The sequence below is a fragment of the Dermochelys coriacea genome, chromosome 4, assembly GCF_009764565.3.
Source record: "Dermochelys coriacea isolate rDerCor1 chromosome 4, rDerCor1.pri.v4, whole genome shotgun sequence".
NCBI classification, from domain to species: Eukaryota; Metazoa; Chordata; order Testudines; family Dermochelyidae; genus Dermochelys; species Dermochelys coriacea.
Genome location: NC_050071.1, coordinates 8535471 through 8557274, shown reverse-complemented (window position 1 = coordinate 8557274; position 21804 = coordinate 8535471). Strand labels below are relative to the sequence as shown.

Sequence of the window (21804 nt, the reverse complement as noted above, 5' to 3'; positions counted from 1 at the left end):
ATTCCATGCATCCGATGAAGTGAGCTGTAGCTCACGAAAGCTTATGCTCAAATGAATTTGTTAGTCTCTAAGGTGCCACAAGTCCTCCTTTTCTTTTTGTACTTGAAGACAATGCCATTGCTGGCATGAGGAGGCCACTTGCCTAAAGGTTACTCTGAACACCCCACTCCCACTGGAGTCAGGGACAACACTCTCATTCACTTCCATAGGCTCAGGCTTTTCGCCCATACTGTACACTTATTTCACGTAGACCAGCTAGCCAACTCTCTCCAGTCCTTTCGTGAAGGTGATTACTCCTGGCATGACACAAAATAATAAGCTGAATATCAAATACAGTGACACGAACAAGCAATCAATAAAAGGTACTTTAAATACCAAATAGATCCACGCCAGCAAAGCCTATCGCCGACTCCCCACTCCTCAGAAACCCAAGGGGGTTCTGCAGGGAGCTGGAAAGTCCCGTTCTCCCAGCTCAACGATCCCGGGGAGGGGAAAGGTGCAGGGTGAGGAGGGAGGGTCCCAGGCACGGCCTCCTCCCTGCGGTGTGTGCGCGGAAGGGAGTTGCTTGGGAGGATGGGCTGTGGGCACCGGGCATCCTTCCAGCTCCAACGCTCAGGGGCCCAGAGCGGAGGCACGGGCTGTGTGGCGTCTTAGCTGGCCCCTCATTCTCCTTCCCGCGTCTCCCTGGCGCTCCGGGGGCGGGCCGAGCCCCACTTCGCGGCTAGGTGGCCGGCTGCTCCCAGCAGCCGGGCAGGGAAGCTCCGTGGCGCGGCTCATCCCCGCTGGCACGTAGAGCGGAGCGGGTCGGGCGAGGACGGGGGCGGATTCACACACACACAAGCGCGCAGCAGCGGCAGCCGGTGCAGATTCAGGCGCTCGGTCCATCTAGGGCGCACCTCTCCATCTCCATCTCCATCTCCCTCCTCCTCCCGCGGCTGCCCCCTCGCCAAGCCTCCAGCGCCGGCCGGGGCTGCCCCCCGCCCCCGCCCCAGCGCGCGTTGCTGGGCTCGGGAGCGCAGCCCGAGTGGGGCAGAGCGCGGCTGCCCCAGCTCCGGAGCGGGGAGCGCGGAGAGCCCTGGCCCGCCGGCGCGCACCCATGCGCTAGGGGAGCGGAGCGCGCAGGCAGGCGACGGCACCGGCTGCGGAGGAGGATGCGGGGCTCGGGCGCCCGGGCAGGGGCAGCGGGGCTCGGCTGGAGCCGCGGCGGCTCCCCGGCTCCCCTCTGGACGTGCCTCCTGCTGTGCGGGGCGCTGCGGAGCCTGCTGGCCAGCCCCAGCAACGAAGGTGAGAGGCGCCGGGGAGCGGGGGACCCTGCCCCGGGGCTGCTCGCCGCCGCGGGAGCCGGGGAATGACTCGGGCTCTCTCTCGCGCTGGGCTGGTGGGAAGGGGCTGGAGCATCCCCCCGCTGCCCGACTCCGCGCCCTGTGCCAGGGGGAGCAGCTGGTCCGCTGCCGGGGGGCGGGCGACTGCGCCCCTGTCGTGCTCTCCAGCCCCCTGGTCCCGCTGTCCAGCCCCCGTGCCCCTCACAGCCTCCTGGCCACGGCTCCCTACCCTACCCCTCGCCGTCTCCAGGTCCCCTCCGCCCCGTGCCCATAACTCGCCATGACCCTCCATTCCCCGGGTCCCCCCATAGTTCCCTTCCCCCAGCGCCCCACCGCCCCCCAGACACTCACAGCGCCCTGCCCCTCAGCTGCCCGGGTCCCCCCATAACTCCCTTTCCCTAGCCTCCAAGACACACACAGCGCCCGGCCCCGTGCCCACAACCTGCTCTGCCCCTCCGCTCCCCGGGTCCCCCCATAGCTCCCTTCCCCAGCACCCTACCGTCCCCCCCCCCCAGCGCCCTGACCGTGCCCACAACCCGCCCTGCCGCTCCGCTCCCCGGGTGCCCCCATAACTCCATTCACCAGCCCCCCTACGCCCCCCCCCCAGCGCCCTGCCCCATGCCCACAACCCGCCCTGCCCCTCCGCTCCCCGGGTCCCCCCACAGCTTCCCCCTACGGCCCCCCCCCAGCGTCCTGACCGTGCCCACAACCCGCCCTGCCCCCCGCCCCGTGTCCAACCCCCCCCCCCGAGGCTCCCCGAGGCTCGCTCCGCTCTTCCCCGCAGCAGGCTCCCGGGGCGGGCAGCCCACTGCCCCGCTGAGCGGCTGCGGCGGGGAGTCGCGGGGCGCCCCGGGGGGCTGCAGGGCTCTGGGCGGCTCAGGCAGGCGGCTCAAGCCTGGCGCCCCTGTGCGCGGTGGGGCGCGTGTGGTGGGGCAGGGGTGCAAGCCCGGGGTGGCGTGTCTGTGTCCCGCTGCGGTGGCGTGTGCGTTTGTATCACACGGGGTGTGGGCGGTTGCGTGCATGTCTTGTCTTTTGTGTGACGCTGTATGGGTATTTTGTGTTTGATTGTGTGTGTATGTGTGTCGGGCTGGATGCTGTGTATCGGGGTTCGGAGTGTGTTTTGTGTTGTGCTGTGCCTGTATTTGGATTGGGTTGTGCTGTGTGTGTGTTTGCTGTGCTGTGTGTGTGTGCGTATTTGCCGTTAGGTTTGTGTGGTTGCACTGTATGTTTTGTGTTGTGGGCTTGGTCTGGATTGTATGTTTCCAGCCAGAGGCTTAAAATCTCTCTTTAGTGTCGCATCTAAATTACCCCAGCTCCAGAGCCCAGGAATTAGCCCCCGAGTAAGGCTCTGAGACCCCAGCGCCTAAACAGAGCAAGAGGAGCAGTACAACAAAAATCCAAACCCAAATTAAAGCTAAACATGCCCAAGAGGAGAGAGGATGGAAATAGGAAATATCTTTGTCCCCTAAAGATATTTATTTATTTCTGGCGCATTTCAAATGCTGTCCAACGTTTATTTACTTTTTTTAAAAAAGGTGCTTTGTGAAAGAAGGAAAAAAAATACCTCGGAGAAATGAGAATATAAGAATTGTTACCCCGTTGCAACAAGCGGAATGGATACTTGTGCTAATTATTGCTGGCAATTTAAAAGTTTCATCTGCTTGAAGTCAATATGTAAAGACATATGACATGGTTTTCCGATTGGCAGGGATTCTTTCCAGGTTTTCTTAAACCTGTTTTTCAGTTTTGGGTTTTTTTTTTTTTTATCAACAAGGTAAATCATATTGAGGGGTTTTGTTGTTTTTTGGATCCACATGCAGGTTGTAATACACAAACTTTCAGGCCAAGAAGCCTGTTTATAAGCCAAGCTTATTACCCACAGTGATTTATTAGTGAAATTCCTACAAGGGGGGAGGAGGGGAAAAGGCACAGTGAGGTTTCAAAGCTGTGGCCTGAGGTAAATAGCTTGTCATAATATATTTTAGAAAATGGGATTAATGCAAATCACAGAAAAATATACAGAGGAAGGGACAAATGCATTCCAGTGGCTGTGAAGTTATGGAGTGCTCAGGGCTAGAGGATGCATAGATTAGGGGAGGGTGAGTGTTTCCTTAGATTTCTCTTCTACAAATCAGTCATTATGGATCCAGTCTGCAAACACATCCATGCTTGTGAATAACTTCATTGGGACTACTCACTCCAGTAAAGTCAGTTGGATTGCTCTCAAGAGTAAGCTACTCACTGGGCGTTTATATGAACAGTTTCTAAGTTGGGAGTATGTTGTTTTGTTCCGGTTTATCATGATTTGCACTGATCTATTAATAAACAGAGACAGACACTTTGCACCTTCAATCTCTTACTCACACATGGTCCTTACGCATGTGAGTATGTCCCACTGGAGTCAAAGGGACGGCTGCAAGTGAGTAAAGGCCACTTGTGAACAAAAACTTGCAGGATTGGGCCTCTATTGTATGACAGAATACTGGAATTTTTTAAACGAAATTGCCTTGTTACATGGTTTAGTGAGTTCTTCAGAGAAAGAAGAGATGGGGGAATATTACAATAAGTATTGACAACACATGGGTTGGCTTTATACCCTCTCACTCTCTTCCCCCTTTTATTCACAGTCTTCAACTTTTATGCTTTTCATAAGCCCAGGGCAGGAAGTGAAGTCTAGAGGTGGACCTGAACTTATTCAATAACAGCCACTCTACCATTTGTAGATTCATTTGTAAACAAGCATTATCTGACAAGTGCTTTTCACAGCATGGCTTCTTGGCCAATTACTGCTGAACAGTTCTACTTTGAAAATGATTCACCCTGCAGTGAATCAAGGCTAATTCATTAGAGCCTCAGTTGCTAAAGTCCCTGTGCCATATGCTGTTGACACTTGTCAACAGTTTGATTTTGAAAAGTTCAGTGTTGTTTCTCTCAGCATTCAAGGTGCATTCTGGGGGACAGAACCTCAGCTGGTGTGAATTGCCATCCCTAGCTCAGTTGACTTCAATAGAGATTTGAAAATTTACACTAGCTGTGAGATCATAGGTTTATTTGTAGCTAACTGTGGGGAGGAGGGATTGGACTTCTTGAAGATGGGAGGATAAAAAAGTTAGTCAAATTTTCCTTTTTTTGTTTGTTTGTTTTGTTTCCTTTGTAATTTTGTTTCTGCTGTGCCTAAAAAAGAACTTGGTCAGCAAAGAACGTGTACCACTTGGCTGTGTTAACGTAATAGCTTTTATTTTCCAGTAACAATTGTGAGAATTTTATTTCCACATATCTGATGAATCAAATGTTAGTACTGAGTTAAACTGAACTTTTGTTTTAACTGCAGTGGTATTGCTAGGTAGGAGATGTGAAATCCATTCCACGCACTGTGGATCGTGTTAGGCATCACTATAGAGGTGGAAGGGTTTGTGAAAATTTTGTTTGAAATATAGGCCAAATAAAAAAAAATAATAATTAGGCTCCTAAATCCATATTTGAGCAAAATAGCTGAGCAGCCAACAACTTCCATTGTTTTCAACAGGAACTGTTTGGGTGCTAAACACACTTTCTAATATGCCTAAATATGGGTTTAGGAGGATAAAAGTAGACTCCTGATTTAAAAAATTTGGCCACAGTTTCTGTTATAAGCAGAAAACCATTTTAGTAGCTGTCATACTATATCTTAATCTATAACATGCAGTAAAGGAAGAGGGCTCAGTACAATGGCATCTGTGAGTCATCGTGTAACTATTACTATTGAACTCCTTTGCAAATTTCACAAGTTAAAATCCTATTATTTGTATTTTTCCCCTTCTAATAATATACAATCAGAAATTCAACTCTATTGAGACTATTCAAAGGCCAGTATTTCAAAAGCAGTCCTTTACATTAAATGCATTACCCGTGACATATCCTTAGAGAAATGACTTCCCCTGAGTTACAGTCATGCATGTTTTATTTTTATTGACTGAATGAATATACTGGGCTGGAGTTATTTTGCACAGCAAAGAATACTGATAGCAATTAATCAGAAATATGTTGCCTGAGGCTGTAAGACAACAATGTTAACACAGTAATTGCCTGAGTTACGTTTTTCTGGAAGCTGCTTGATGCCAGAGTTGCTACATGATTGAGATACCATGTTGAGAGGCACAGAATATGAACCCAAATAGATACAGCCCACACAGGAACATAATCTCCTCCTTTTTCCCCTTGGCAGTAACTTCTGAACCATTACTTGACATTAGGGACTGCATTGTATTCGACTTTATTTCTTGCACATCCTTAATGGTAAAAGTGCACACAATTTAAATTCTGTCATAAGCTTTAAGGTTTTTGGAAGTGACTTGGCTTTTTTTTTTTTTTTTTTTTTTTTTTTTTTTTTTTTTTTTTTTAAAGGAATGGTTTGGTTCCTGTTTTCTGTAAATTTGGATTGATTTTCAGCTCTCATTTGGAAATAACCCAGTTGACATTAAAGAGTTTTATGGGCAGATTTTCAAAAGACTTGTGTGTGTATTTTCTGATTGTTTTTAATAATATATCACAGCTATCTTATTTGCATAATTACCACTAAAAATAAAGAATACATTAGAACTATTCAGCAGAAATAAGTTATGATCCGACAGTACTGTGAAAACTGCTAAGTAGATTGTTAAACAAATGAAAAGAAAAAAAACAAAACCACTTCTTTGAAATAATGACAATGTGGCTTAAACAGACAAAAGTAGAAAATTCAAGATTAAGGTCAACTCTTCATCCTTAACTTATCTCTGTCCGTTATTTCAGTAATTTAAGAACAGAGTAATAGGGTTAACTTGGAATTTCCAGGGATTTGTCCGTTTTAACTAACTATAGTTTGGAGGATTTATCTGGCTGGATTTATTTAATTGATTCATTTATAGTTTAAATTTATTTATTTATTTATAGGGACAGCGGGAACAGGCAGAGTTAGATGAAGGTTATAAAATGCAGATTGCTTACTCCAGAGACGGGAATGGTACTAGCTGTTCTAATGTCTTAATGGCGTATGTATTTATCTGATAGTGGCAGAACTCCCACTGACCTGGCCCATTGGGTAAATATATATTTGGGTATGTTATCAAAACATATGTATTTAACCAGTTAGAACTGTCTTTTAATGAGCGTTAAAAAGCAACCTAAATCTGTATTATATACTTCCATTTGAAGCTATTCCAGTTTATTTGGTAAAAGAAAGGATGTAACCAGGTTTCTTAAAAAGGTATTACTTACATAACCAGTACAGTCTCAGCTTCATAAATCACATAGTCAGACAGCTCTTACATTATTTTAACAATGCTATAGATTGGGAAACTATGCAAGCTGGTGATATTGTAATGTGTGTTGTGTAAAAATAGATATTTAACTTTGGAGCCATTCCAGTCTATTAATAAAGTACATATTACAAGCTTTTAAAAGTTATATACTCTTAAGTGGATGGCATTGGAACAGGGTTTTTTTTTATTTCTTTCCACAGTAAAAATTTTGGGCCCAATCCTGCGCATTGATTTACAAGAATAATCTTTGCTCATGCAAGTAATCCTGTTGACTTTAATTTGAGTTCAGTGGGACCACTGATATGAGTAAGGAGTAGTCAGAGGAAATAGGGTTTTCAGAATCAGGTCTTTAAACATCTCTGTCAGTTTTAGCTTTTTCTTTTCAAAATATTCAAAGCATTTATACCCTGTTTAATAAGAATCAAATACCAGTTTCAGTTTTAAATCAAATCTTTTTTTGCTTTAAATATACAAAAAGCAATTGAAACATAGCTTTTAAATATGACTTTAAAATGAGGCAACTTATGAATGATGTATTATGTATTTTTAAAAATACATAACAGTTGACCCCAAGACTGCATCTAAGCCAAGTTACATCTTAAAGCATGTTATCACAATGCCTATAAATATATGTAAATAGGCAAAGCATCTTATAATAGAAACATTGACAGACCTTCCTCCTACAGTATCATACACGTTGACACCATGATTTGATGTATAAAGCAGCTATTTGCGAATGAAGTTACAGTTGAATAAACTGACAGGTATTCCCAGTGGGAAACTGCAGAGTTAGTATGGTTGGCCCTCATCCCTTCTTATGTAACATTTAAAACCATAATATACTATTCATCTGCATGCCTTCAATTTCCTTTGTGTGGTGCAAATAATAAAATTAAATTTTAGGTCAGCCAAGGATGTGTTTCTGTAATTATATTTTGTATGGATTGCAAAATGCTTTTACGAATATTTTAATTCTCTGAAAAAAAGAACAACTTTCAACAAGTGTTCAAGAAGATGCAGACAACCAGATCGGTTTATTTTATGCCATGAGCCATGTCATGTTAATTTTTATTGTGCAGCCAAATAAACTTGTGTAAGTGAAATAAAAAAAACGGTGTCCAATGTTTGATATGATTCGTGCATATGATGTGTTTCTGTGACATTAGTTAATGAATTAAATCTTAGGGCTGCATTCTCCTCTTGCAGCAGTTTTCCACCAGTATAACTCCAATGGCTTCAAACTGAAGGGACTCCACTGAAGCCCTAATCCTGCAAAGTGGTTTGCTAGCACAGAGCCCTGCACGCGAGTCGTTGGGAGTCTACAAAGGCATAGAAAGGGGTCTATGCTAGTATACCACAATGCAGAATTTGGACAGAAGTGACCTGAGAATCAGGCCAATCAAAGTCAATGGTTTTTGAATTGAAGCTTGAAGAGGTTTACTTCTTTTCTCAAAGTTCAAGACATTTGAGGCCTGATTCCCTTCTTTACACCAGTGTAAATCCATTAACCTCTGCGAGGATTTATTCCTGAATTAGACTGTGTCTACATACAGACTTGCACCAATTTAATTAAACTGGTTTAGTTAAATTGGTGTAACTTCTGTGTGGGGGGACAGTCTTTCTTAGACTTAAGAGTGGCTTAGTTTGTTTTATCTTAAATTTGCTCCTGATTGATTTAAGCTAAACCAAACTAAGCCACTCTTAAACCTAAATAAGAGTGTCCACATGGATTTATGGAATCAGTTTACATTCCCACATCTAGCTCAATTGGTGAAACTCTCCACTATACGAGGCCCTGATTCAGCAGTTCATCCCTGTACAGCAAAGCACGTAAATACATGCTTAATATTAAAGTTTGTACCTGCTTGACTGCTTCACTGAATAGGGAGGGACTTACACATGTGCTTAGGTGCTTTATTGAAATAAAGCCTCACTCTGCCGTGAGAGGAAAATCAGCCCTTCTTGCAATCGGATTTCTTTTGTCCCTCATTTACAAAACCTAAAATCAAATTTCCCTGCATAAGGCAAAGAAAAAACGAGTGTACAAACCCCAGGTAAACGTTTCCTTAGAGTGTTGAGTCCTGAACATTTTCTTAACCATATTACAGGGCTCTGTTTCAGGGCAAGAGTGCTGTTTAGAATTCCTCTTTAATCAATGCTTCACCTTTGTAACCCTTATCAGTAGGCTTGGAAGGGTTTGATTTTTATTGGTAAGTGTCAATTTCACCACACCCACACAAACTGATGAAAAAGTATTTCCATCTATGATTGAAATTTACAGACAGGCAAAGTAAAAAATATGCTGCTTGAGAACTTAAGAGTTGGATGTATGGATATTTACTCTGTATATTTTGATATGTAATGTTGACAATTTGTGTTTCAATAGTTATAAAGCTTTAACATTTGAATCTCAGCATCTACTGTCACTAAATAATTGTCTGACTTCAGTGTAAAAATTTCCTGCCAGTGTAAAAATTTACATTGATAAAAATAGAGAAAAATGCTTAAAAATAAATTATAACATTAAATAAAATGTTATGGAGTGAAATTATACATAAAAATAAAATTCTGTCAAGTCTACTTATTGGGTAAACAAGGAATTCACAAACCTGACAATTTCCTGTGCTTACCCCAAATTCATTTTTTGAAATCATTTTTTAATCCGAGGCTGGCTATCTCATTAGCAATGTGTGCCTGATCCTGCTTTAGTGAGAGCCGGAGTTGACTCAGACACAGGAGAACTTGACCAGCAAGCCATTATCTGGACTCAAATTGTTACTTTTTTTCTCCTCAAAAATGAACCATTCCGTTGTTATAATTAGTCTCATGATACTTTCATTGCGTTAGTTACGTCTGTTTTTCTAGTGAAACTGGATAAGCAATTTGACTGTCAACGTATATGTAAGAGAAACACGCAAAAGTACCAGTTTAATTGAATTCAGCTAGAAACCTGGGAGAGGTTGAGGTGTTCTTCATTTGCTCGTACCACTCTTGTCCTCATCCTTCCCTTTTGTTTGTGTGCCCAGCTGAACCATTGGATGGCAAGCTTTGCAGACGAGAAAGCGCTTGGCTTTTCCACAGCTTTTGCAAGCAGTTGTATTGGCAGACTTAAGGATAGGCCCTTCAGTAGCTGAGATCTCTAGTTCTCCTGGTTGTTGACTTTCTTTGACTAACTTTTGACTTAGCCATTTATTTTCTGTGTGTGCGGGGCAAATGAAATAGTGAAATAATTGTGGAATGTAAGCCAGAAATTAGCAGCCCTATTTGTTTCTTAAACAAATCACAGCTGAGGGTAGTCACTGATCTGAAGTAATTACATGACTCTCTTACTGCAGAATCTGAGCACCTTACAATCCTGTGGAATACTTACCCTCACCACACCCCTCTGGGTAGAGCAGGGCTGAATTCCCCATTGTACAGATGGAGAACTGAGGATAGAGAGAATAAGTGACTTGCCCCAGGTCACACATGGAGCCTGTAGCAGAGCAAGGAATTGAACCAAGGTCTCTTGAGTTGCAGGCTAGTCCCCTAAACACGAGACTTTCCTTCCTCTCTGTAAGTCTAAACATTTAAATTCTCAAGGGACTAGAGAGCGGCACAAACCACCCACCCTTAAGTCTAGTCTGGTGACATCACTGGGTTTGCTGTTCTGTGCTAATCTTTCCTGAGTTATGTGATAAGTTCAGAAACACAGCCAAGCTCTGACTGCTTTATACCTCTTGCTGCCACAAAGCAACGATACATTTGGTGCATCAGGGCAGTGGAGAATGTCCTTCTGTGTAGGGAATGTTCTAGTGGCCTAGGGCTGCTGTAGCCGCGACTTCTCCTGGCAGCTGGCATGGGGCTGTGGCCAGGCAGGAAGGGGTGTGGCTGAGACACTGTTGCATCTGTCTGATCCAGGGCTGCCAGAACATCCCCTTGGTGCCCCAAGGCTGCTCTAACTCACACCAGGGACAGGACCGGGTCCCTGGTAGTCCCAGGATTGTGTGTGTCTGTATAGGGGGAAAGGAGTGGGACACAAAAGACTTTTAGAGCCACCTTTCCTGCCTTCTCACTGGGCTTGTGCTAGGTCCGATAACCTGGCCTCTGCATTTTGTTTTTCCTTCAAAGAACTGAGTCGTTTCCTTTAACTGGGATGATGCTCTCAGTTGTTGTTCCCACATCCAGTAGGCGTCCACTTTATTATACCAGTCTGCATCAAGGCCCTCTGCAGCCATGCCGAGTCCCATAGAGCAGTCTAGACCCCACTCTCAGGTATGCCTACATTGCAATAAAAGCCCTGGGACTGGCCTGTGTCAACTGATTCAGGCTGGGGCTTTGGGGCTATAAAATTTCAGCGTAGACGTTCGGGCTCATGCTATTCCCCCAAGAAAAATTGTCTGAATGATATAATGTTCACTGGGATCAATTTTCTTCTATGTCTCATATGCAAAATGGGTAAAATTACTAGCCGCTGTCTTCTACGTCGCTCTGCTTTACATGCCATGAGTTGAACAGTCAAGCAGCTTATGCTTCTATTATCATTACTGGCTTTTTCCGTGTCATTTTTTATGTGTTTCCCTATTAATAGTGTATTTTCAGAAGGCAATGGGAGAAAAATATTTTTGTTTTTCCACTACACAGAGAGAGAGAGAGAGAGGTATAAGCTGTCAAACATTAGAAAAGCCAATAAATCAACCTAACCATTCTTTGCTCCCGAGAGCCATCCAAACATAATGTCAGTTACTCTTTTCTACTTGAATGAATTCAAAGGCAGCAAAATGGTCATTATTGTGGATTGGAAGGCTCTGTTGGTGGTGGATAGGCTGGACAGCTGAAATCTTGTGAGTCTACTGAAAATGAGATCTGTCAGGGTAATTTGACAACTATAGTTATGTCTGTGCTGTGTCTCTTTATTTCTGTCCAGTTTAATAGTATGTGTAACATAATTTGTGTCTCTTTATTTCTATCCAGTTTAATAGTATGTGTAACATAATTTGTGTCTCTTTATTTCTATCCAGTTTAATAGATGTGTAACATAATTTGATATTCACATTCTAGGGGGAAAAATGCCTGTAAAGGATATTTGATGGGTGGACCTTCTAGGAGAAGTCTCTCCCCCACCCCCCCTTTGGGATCATAGGTATTTTAAAAGCAGAAATGGGATTTCTTTTTAGTCACTAAGGCCCTGATTCAGGAAAGCACCCAAGTACGTGCTGAACTTTAATCATTCAGTTAAATTCCATCGACTTCACTGGGATTTAAGCACATGCTTATAGCCAGTCTCCGAACAGGGATGTTCTGTTGATTCAGGGCCTCAAGTTTATATACAGCTCTCAGTTTGCCATGGAACTCCCAATGTTGCAAGTGGACAGAGAGCACTAATGAAATTATTGGGTGAAATTCTATTATTTGTGTTCTGGTCATTATGATAGCAATGTCAGGCTGGAGAGGACCTCAAGAAGCCATCAAGTATCGCCCTCTGTGCTGAGGCAAGACCAAGTAAACATAGATTCATAGATTCATAGATACTAAGGTCAGAAGGGACCATTCTGATTATCTAGTCCGACCTCCTGCACAGCGCAGGCCACAGAATCTCACCCACCCACTCCTATGAAAAACCTCACCTATGTCTGAGCTATTGAAGTCCTTAAATCATGGTTTAAAGACTTCAAGGAGCAGAGAAGCCTCCCTTAAGTCACCCATGCCCCATGCTACAGAGGAAGGCGAAAAACCTCCAGGGCCTTTCCAATCTGCCCTGGAGGAAAATTCCTTCCCGACCCCAAATATGGCAAACATAGACAACCTCTGACAGGCATTTGTCCAGCCTGTTCTTAAAAACTTCCAGTGATGGGGATTCCACAACCTCCCTTGGATGCCTGTAACTATCTTTACCACTAGAAAGATTAAGCTTCTTTCTTCTTGTCCAACCTTCAGTAGACATAGAGAACAACGGATCACCATCCTCTTTTATAACAGCCCTTAATATATTTAAAGACTATTTTCAAGTCCCCCCTCAGTCTTCTTTTATCAAAACTAACCTTTCCTCGTAGGTCAGGTTTTCTAAACCTTTTGTTGCTGTCCTCTGGATACTCTCCAATTTGTCCATAACTTTCCTAAAGAGTGGTTTCAGAGTAGCAGCCGTATTAGTCTGTATTCGCAAAAAGAAAAGGAGTACTTGTGGCACCTTAGAGACTAACAAATTTATTTGAGCATAAGCTTTCGTGAGCTACAGCTCACTTCATCATCCGATGAAGTGAGCTGTAGCTCACGAAAGCTTATGCTCAAATACATTTGTTAGTCTCTAAAGTGCCACAAGTACTCCTTTTCTTTTTCCTAAAGAGTGGTGCTCAGAACTGGGCACAGTACCGCAGCTGAGGCCTAATCAGTGCTGAGTAGAGCAGGACAGTTACCTCAAGTCCTTTACATATGACACTCCTGTTAATGCACCCCAGAATATTCGCTGCTGTTGTTGTTCTTTTGCAATGATACCACACTGTTTATTTAAATTCAATTTGTGATCCACTGTAAACCTCAGATCCTTTTCAGCAATACTACCAGCTAGGTAGTTGTTCCCAGTTTTCTAGTTATGCATTTAATTTTTCCTTTCTTAGTGAAATATTTTGCATTTATCTGTATTGAATTTCATTTTTGTTGAATTCAGATCAATTCTCCAATTTCTCAAGGTTGTTTAGAATTCTAACCCTGTCTTCCAAGTTGCTTGCAATCCCTCCCAGTTTGGTGTCATCTGCTGATTTTGTAAGCATACTGTTCACTCCATTATCCAAGTCATTAATTGAAGAGTAAGGGATCTAGGATTGACCCCTGCAGCGCCCCATTAGATATGCTCTCCCAGTATGACAGCAAACAATTGATAACTACTTTTTGAGTCTGGTCTTTCAACCAGTTCTGCACCCGCCTCATAGTAATTTCATCTACACCAAGTTTCCCTAATTTGCTTATGACAATGGTACATGGGACTATGTCAGAAGCTTTACTAATATCAAGATATCTACTGCTTCCCCCCAAACCACTATGCCAGTAACCCTGTCAAAGAAGGACATTAGGTTGATATGATATGATTTCTTCTTGACAAGTCCATGCTGGCTGTTCCTTACAACCCTATTATCTTCTAGATGCTCAAAAGCTGATTGTTTAATCATTTGTTTCAGTATCTTTCCAGGTATTGAGGTTAGATTGACTGGTCTATAATTCCTTGGGTGCAGGTACTGTGTTTGCTCTTCTCCAGTCCTCTGGCACCTCACCCATCCTCCAGGAGTTCTCAAAGATAATTGTTAATGGTACCGAGATTGCTTCAGCCAGTTCCTTAAATGTCCTAGGTGAATTTCATCAGGCCCTGCTGACTTGAATACATCCAACTTATCTAAATATTCTTTATGGTCCCTTCTGGCCTTAAAATCTATGATGCAGACTCCAGCATCTTGGGGCTTGCTATAAAGGAGATTATAGAAAACCTACAGCAGAAGTGAGTCATCATAATAAAATATCAATCTGTAGCTAATATCATTTTGTAGGTTCATTAAATTGAGTGTATTTTCTTCCTCTATTGGCCTATAAATAATAGGTGCTCTGCATAACTTATGTTTCTCTGGAGTTGGTCTCCACTAGCATATAAATTGATATTTCCCAGTTTTTGCATGGTCTTTTTTTTTGGTCTTAACTCAAGGCAAATAATAAAAAACACCTGCTCCATAATGGCTTTGATTTTTTGGGGGGGTTTAATCTTTCATTTGTTTTTGATATCCTGGATTATTTTTGACTGTCGCTTACTTTTAGGAGCACTTTTAGATTTACAACTTTGTAGAACTATTTAGCACAACAGGGAAAACAGCAGGAAAATGAATAGCGGCAGTGGTGCAATAAAACTGACAGCGATTGGTGGAGAAGAAAAAGTTTTGACTGTGACGATGGAGGGGTCTTGCTGTTCAGTATGTCTTGGTAGTGCTGTGAACTCCCATAAGAGGGAGGTGGGACTGTAGTGTAACTCTGGTTTCTTGCTATGCAGTGTATTATTTATCGTATGCTTTGCAAATATCTTCCCCATCTTGCGCTCAGGGAGACGGGAGGAGAGAATGGAATACTTCTTACTGGCTGATTCACAGAGTGGTGTTGTCCCCATTGTTGCTGGAGACTTCGGTGGCTGGAGGAATTGCACCTCTCTCAGAGCTATTGGGGGATAAAATGTTGGTTCCTGTAAAGAAAAATTTGGGGATCCTGACAACTACGTCTATCATATCAAACTTAGGCTTGCACATCACCTTTTCAGTTGCTTGGAAACTCGAAGAATGATGGAAGCGTATAATCCCGTTCAAACAAACTCCCCGGAAGGGTTCAAAGGAAAGTATTGTAATGTAACTCAGTACCTTCCTTTTTATTTTTTCCTCCATGTCCTCAGTCAGGGCTCGATCCTGCAAAGTGCTGAGCACTCTGGCCCCAGTCCAACAAAGCACTTAACCACATGCTTCATTTCATGCATGTGAATATTCCTGTTGCCTTCTGTGAGATTTCTCACGTGCTTCAATGTAAGCACTTGCTTATGTGTTCTGCTGGATTTCTTTTTGCTAATACAGACTAACATGGCTGCTACTCTGAAACTTGCTGGATTTGAGTCAGAGTGCTCAGCACCGTGCAAGACCTAGCCAGTCCTGGAGGAGGGGAAGCTAGATCAGGGTGCTTTCAAGGGAGGCTGAGAATCCTGGTGGGTGGAGCCCTCCAAATGTGGGGAGACTTAATACAGAGGCAACAGAGAAGAAGCAGAATGGAAGAAAATAACCTCCTGAGGAGCGTCACACTGATAAAGTTAGAGCCTTACTGTACTGAGTGTGCTTGGCATGCTAGAGGAAAGAAAAAAAGGGGTGAGCTGACTGGAAGATTTCTTGACAAATTGTCGATTGATAGGTCTCATATCTTAGACAGGAGGTCAGTTAGAGAGGGGGTTGCATATGTCACCCACAAGCTCCTCCATCTCTCTAGTGAGCGCCCATCACCGTAGTATCAGTGGTTGTTCTCACTTTGCCCACAATGCATGTATTGATATGAGCTAGTATGCCGCCCCACATCCCGTTTATCCAAAAATGCTCCTTCAAAATCCACTTTCTCACAATGCTGGCCCATGCTCCTCCATCAGATTAATTAGATCATTAAAATATTAATTATACATTAAAAAGCAGAGCTTACACAGCAGGTGGGTAACCACTGACTTCAATGAGAGCAGAGTTAAGTCAAGGCTGAGCACTCTTCAAAATCCAGCCATATAAAACCATGACTGTATTTCTCATGACTGTATTTGGCATAATTCTTATAATCTTTCCCTAACACAGCCTTCTTGTCTCCTGTCCTAGCTCTCTGTAGTGTTGCAAACTCTTCAGGGTAGTGACTGTCTCACCTTTTTGTCTGTAAATTGCCAATCACGCTTTATGCCCCCTCATGAATAATAATAATTATGTTAGAATATCCATAACAGAGGGAGTGGCAGCAGGATCTGTCAGTGGTATTTTCAAAAGTGGCAGCATGGGGTAGAGGGTAGAGATTGTGACTGTGTCACAGACTCACAGATCGTGCCCACTCTTGGCCCCGTGCAGTCCGTGGGGGAAATGCCCCTTTTAGTGAGACAGCCCTTCTCCCCGGGGATCCACTCTCTCTTGGGGTTAAGTCCCTCCACCTCCTGGAGCCGCACCTCTCTGAGCCTTAGCACACCTGTTTCTCGCCATGGACTCCCTCAGGGAGTCCAGTCACTCTGGACCCCCAGGGCCTCCAAAGGGGATGATGCCCCCCTGTTCTCTAGACCGGAGCGACTGTCAGCGTAAAACAGGAGGGTTTATTGAGCGTTGAACACAGCATAGGAAACTCTCAGGGCCTCCTTCAGCACAGCACATCCAAGTCTCTCCTGCATCCAGGTGGGCTCTGCCTGCTCCCTCTCTCCAGCACAGAGTCCCCCTGCTTCCCAGCTGGGCAGCTGAGATCCCCAGCCCCAAGTCCTGCCTCTATTGTCTTCTCTCCAGGCAAAGGGTGGTAAACAGGGTCCTCTAGCTGGAACTGGTTGGTTGGGTCCTCTAGCTGGAACCGGTTGGTTGAGTCCCCGGGGGTCCTCGCAGCCCATTGTTTTCTCACTGGCCAGAACTGGCTGTGACTCTGGAGTTGGGCCTCCGGGTCACCAGGTCATTGGCTGTGTTTCCACGCTGGTCCTCTGGAACAACAAACTCCCTCTCCCATCACCTTGTTAAACTGATAACCCCCAGAGAAGCTGAGTCCCACTCCCTCTACATGCATACCATAGGAAAACCAAGGGAAAAAAACCCCATAAACAAGGAAACCAGGAATCTCCCCCACTTCATCACAGACTGGGACTCAGGAGACTGGAATTCTACTCCCAGGTGTATCGCTGTCCTGCTGGATGATTATTTCACTGCCCCATGTCTCAATTTCCCATTTGTGAAAAATGGGAATAATGATGGGGTCTAAAATAGCTGTTAGCACTCGAGAAAGACCTTGCAGTCGTTGTGGATAGTTCTCTGAAAACAGCTGCTCAGTGTACAGCAGCCGTCAACAAAGCAAACAGAATGTTAGGAACCATTAGGAAAGAGATAGAAAGAAGACAGTAAATAGCACAGTGCCATTACATAAATCCATGGTGCACCCACCCGTTGAATACTGCGTGCAGTTCTGGTTGCCCCATCTCAAAAAAAGATATATTAGAATTGGGAAAAGTACCTCAAAGGGCAACAAAAATAATGAGAGGTATGAAACAGCTTCCAGATGAGGAGAGATGAAAAAGACTGAGACTGTCCAGTTTAGAAAAGAAATGAGTAAGGGGAGATATGATGAAGGTCAATAAAATCATGACTGGTGTGGAGAAAGTGAATAGGGACGTGTTATTTACCCCTTCATGGAACACAAGAACCAGGTGTCACCCAATTAAATTAATAGGCAACAGATTTAAAACAAACAAAAGGAATTACTTCTTCACACAATGCACAGTCAACCTGTGGAACTCCTTGCCAGGGGATGTTGTGAAGGCCAAAAGTATAAGTGGCGTCAAAAAAGAATTAGATAAGTTCCTGGAGGACAGGTCCATTCATTAGCTATTACTCAAGATGGTCACGAGCGCAACCCCATGCTCAGTGTGTCCCTAAAGCTCTGTTTGCCAGAGGCTGGGAATGGGTGACAGGGGATGGATCACTTGATAAATTGCCCTATTCTGTTCATTCCCCCTGAAGCACCTGGCATTGACCACTGTTGGAAGACAGGATACTGGGCTAGATGGACCACTGGTCTGACTCTGTATGGCCGTTCTTATGATACTGACCTCCTTTGCATAGAGCTTTGAGATGTATTGATGAAAAGGACTGCAGAAGAGCTGGGTATTATTAGGTGCTCAGTTCTGGTCCAGTTCTCTTCCCCTGAAGTCAATGGTTAAACTCCCATTGCTGTCAATAGACTGTTGAAAAATCCCATCTTGTGTCTCTTGTGTCGGTGCTTACTTCCAGCAATGGTCTCTACATTGTCATATTGATGAGATTGGAGAGGCCAGTCTATGTGGGAGTTCAAGACTTTGGAGCAGAGCCCCTGGTCCAATCTCCATCTATGGGATACAGTTTGTGTTCAGGGAAAATATTTGCATCACTTCTCATTTGGTCCAAACCGGATGACTCATCACGAGTAAATAGAGCCCATCTGAGAATGTGCAGTTTGAGCATATGCAAACCTCCCCCTGTGTGTTGTCCTAAAAAAATAACAGGCTCTGGTGTGAGTTTAGACTTAATCATCATTTATCCTACCCGGAAGGCGTGAAAGCTAATGATTATATAGATCCTGTGCAGTTTGGTATGTTTCTTTCGATCAAGCATTAGAGATAATTAGGGCTTGAGGGAAGGGTGCGCGTATGGTGAAGATGAGAAGTTTTGCATTTATTTGCTCTTTCATGTTCTCTATTTTTAAGTTGGTTGGCAAAATGCTGAGAATAAGTGTGTATGCCTGTAGGCTGTTGGGTTCTTGCTGCTTCTTTGAGACACTCAGCACATTCTTCTAGCTGATGCTGAGTAGCAGTGGTATAAATAAATCACTCCTATTTAAATGCTGTTAGGCTTATGGAGAAACCAGTTCCTCTACACATCAGGCATTAGTGATGGTCGCAAGTGATTGTTGGGAGTTCTATCAGTAGGAAGAACTCCCCAAGTGCACAAAATCTACAGGGCACAAACATGGGCATCAGATTTCTGAGCACTCAATTAGAGTGTAGGACCCTCATTCAGGAATCTTCCCTGCTAAGCACAGTACTGTGCTAAAGTTAAGCATGTGCATATGATTAAACGTGGACTGATATCCTTTTGACTTCAGCGGGAAAGTCAAATACATGGTGACTTCAGCGGGAAAGTCAAACACATGGCAAAGTGCTGTCCTGAACAGGGATGCATTTAAGTACATTTTAGGAGCATTCCTAAATGGGGGCTAATTTGGGATCTCACCCAAGTTTGATTTTAATTGTTTCTGATGAAAGCCTGGCTAAATGAGCATTGCTGGTTATTATGAATAATATGTGGGATGTTGCCAAATTGAGGCCTGGAGTGGTGTGTGTAATGAGTTGGTTAAAAGGTGTGTTGCACTGATGATGATTGTAGGATGGAATGTCATACCTGCTGAGGTGTGTGTCATGAGACAAGCCCCAGGACTACTGTATCTAAAGGAGAGTTCCCTTTAGTTAAAGCAGCAGGAGCATCTGGTTTTTCGGAGCAAAAGGATGAGCACTCTATCCTGGCTTCTGACTATGAAACAGGGTAGTAAGAAGGTCTGATGCTTATACAGGTAGAAGGGAGCAAGCAAAACCAATTGAAAATGGACACAAGGAGAAAATAAGTGCATTTATTTCACATCTTCATGGAGTGGTTATAATCAGTGCTTACATAAGCCATTTTGTTTGCAGTATTTTTGCCTTTTCAGGCAATGTAGACTGATTATTAGTTAAAAATACGCTGATCTACTTCAAAGAATATCACAGCATTTTGGAAGGTATAAGTGAAAGTGATGCCACAGGAATCAATATTAGATAAGCAGCTCTCTTCATGCAGGATTTGTCTGCCACACAATTTTTCTGCTAGTTTATACAAAACTCGGGTGGAAATCCTTACCCCCAGGCCAGCCCTTTTATGCTGGGTAAAAGAGCCATAGCCCCATAAAGGAGCCCTAAAATCCTGGGTGTGGCCATGGGATGATCCCCCACAGTGCTGGCACTGCAGACGACTGCCATAAGGCTGTGAGGACCCCATCGCAAGCCTTGATGTAGATAATGTGCTGGGGGTAGGGGCAGGAAAGGTGTTGGGGGCCACAGCGTGCGCAGCTGCAGAGATCTGGGGCAGTTCCTGAAAGCACAGCCAGGAGAGTCTGGGATAATTTAGATAAGCCGGGAGCCTCTCCATCCCCTGAAGCAGCCCAGAATCAGGAGGGCACAAAAAGGTAGCTTAAAGCCACCATTTCCCCCTTGCCCCCCACCAGTTGTGCATTCTGCAGTGTGCCATAATTTCAGTGGAATCATGGGCCAAATTCTGGAGATTTTGCTCATTTTTTACTTCAGTGGGAGTTGTACCTGAGGAAGGACTGAGTAGAGTTTTAAGATTTGGTTCCATTCATTTACCTCTCTAGAAGAAAGATTCACATTGACTTCAGTGAGCTCTTGGTGTCATTCTGTATGGAAACTTATTTTTTTATTGCAGTTGATAACTGCCTGGAAAGTTATTACTGCAGTTAGGTGTATCGCGTTCTTAGAAATTGATGTTGGATTAAAAATACCTTTTCGTACCCTTTTTTTGATATTTAATTAATGTCTTACAAAGCAAACTGTGTGGTATCAAACATTCCATCTATTTACACTCACTAGTGGCATCTCCAGGACAAGTAAGTTTTAATTAAGTTGTACAATGTAAATCAATAGTCATTGTGCCTCCATTGCAATTTACAACAAGAATATACTGTTTTGCACAATTTAATTACGGCAATTGCGGTATTGGGAATTATTGGTGACTCTGCCATTTTGTTTCAACAATCCTCTTCGACAATTTGCAACCATACAATTGGAAGAGTTACTTAAAATGTTCATATTTATGTATATTCTTCATGTAAGCTGTGACGGTGCTGCCCGTGAGAGCCAGCTGAGATCACTCAGTCAGGGTGAACTGCAATCAAAATGGGGCAGACAAACCTCAAACGCTGGTGGATTTTCCAATACTTAGATTTACCCAGCCAGCACAAAACAGCTCCGGTATTACCTCCCTGGTTACTCAGAAGTCTAAACAATGCAGTTCCCTTAAAATGCCCAGACTCAGGCCTCCCTCCAGACACATATGTAAGAAATGTTTCAGAGTAGCAGCCGTGTTAGCCTGTATTCACAAAAAGAAAAGGAGTACTTGTGGCACCTTAGAGACTAACAAATTTAGTCTCTGATGCATCTGATGAAGTGAGCTGTAGCTCACGAAAGCTTATGCTCAAATAAATTTGTTAGTCTCTAAGGTGCCACAAGTACTCCTTTTCTTTTTACATGTCAGATATGATGATGATTACTGCAAATCTTATCATAGAAAAGAAAAGGTTCTTCCAACCCCAAAGGGTCAGCCACACACCCAGGTCCAATTATAACGTAGGTCCGCTTATAGCCAATTCTTTTGAACTAAACTGAAATGTATTAAAAAAGAAAAGAGAGAGATCAATATACATACAGACTTGAGTTCAATTTTTGAGGTTCAGATACATAGCAAAGATGAGTTTATAGTTGCCAAAAATCCTTTTAGAAATAGTCCATAGGTTATAGTCCAATGTCCATATTCAGGGTGACTCCAGTCAGTGACTGGGAATCTCAATTGTTATGGCTCAAGGTTTCCCCTTCTTGAAACCCAAAGCAGCTCTGAGATGAAGAAGGATTATGTCCCAGGGTTTTTAAACATTTCCTGCACCCTTTTGTCCTGAGAAAACAATAGGCTTGACTTTCTTTCTTCCAAACATCGTGGCAATTAGCACAGGATAATTTATCCATTAAACAGTTCAAACACAGATTACCACAACTTTCAAAGAGACATATAGACAATAATACAATTTCCCTCAAGTGTCTTCCTAAATACTAATACTCCTCTTTTGATCTTTGAATTAAAGCTTTCGTAACAGACAAGACTTATTTGCTTACATCACAACACCTGAGCAAACATCTACCCTACTATCTC

The 21804-nt window shown here is 43.6% G+C and overlaps 1 protein-coding gene across 13 annotated transcripts in view; it reads left to right on the top strand.

Annotated features, from left to right (window-relative positions):
• The first annotated feature begins 530 nt into the window (after positions 1–530).
• The window catches only part of EPHA5 (EPH receptor A5), a 400471-nt gene continuing 379197 nt past the window's right edge, over positions 531–21804 (top strand). For 3 of the 13 annotated variants that reach the window (XM_043513203.1, XM_043513195.1, XM_038399083.2), the window contains exon 1: positions 546–1284. In XM_043513203.1, the coding sequence (XP_043369138.1) occupies positions 1152–1284 (133 nt within the window). In that variant the 5' untranslated portion in view covers positions 546–1151. Of the gene's footprint in view, positions 1285–21804 lie in introns of all 13 variants that reach the window. The other 10 variants (XM_043513202.1, XM_043513201.1, XM_043513200.1 and 7 more) reach the window with 5 other exon arrangements.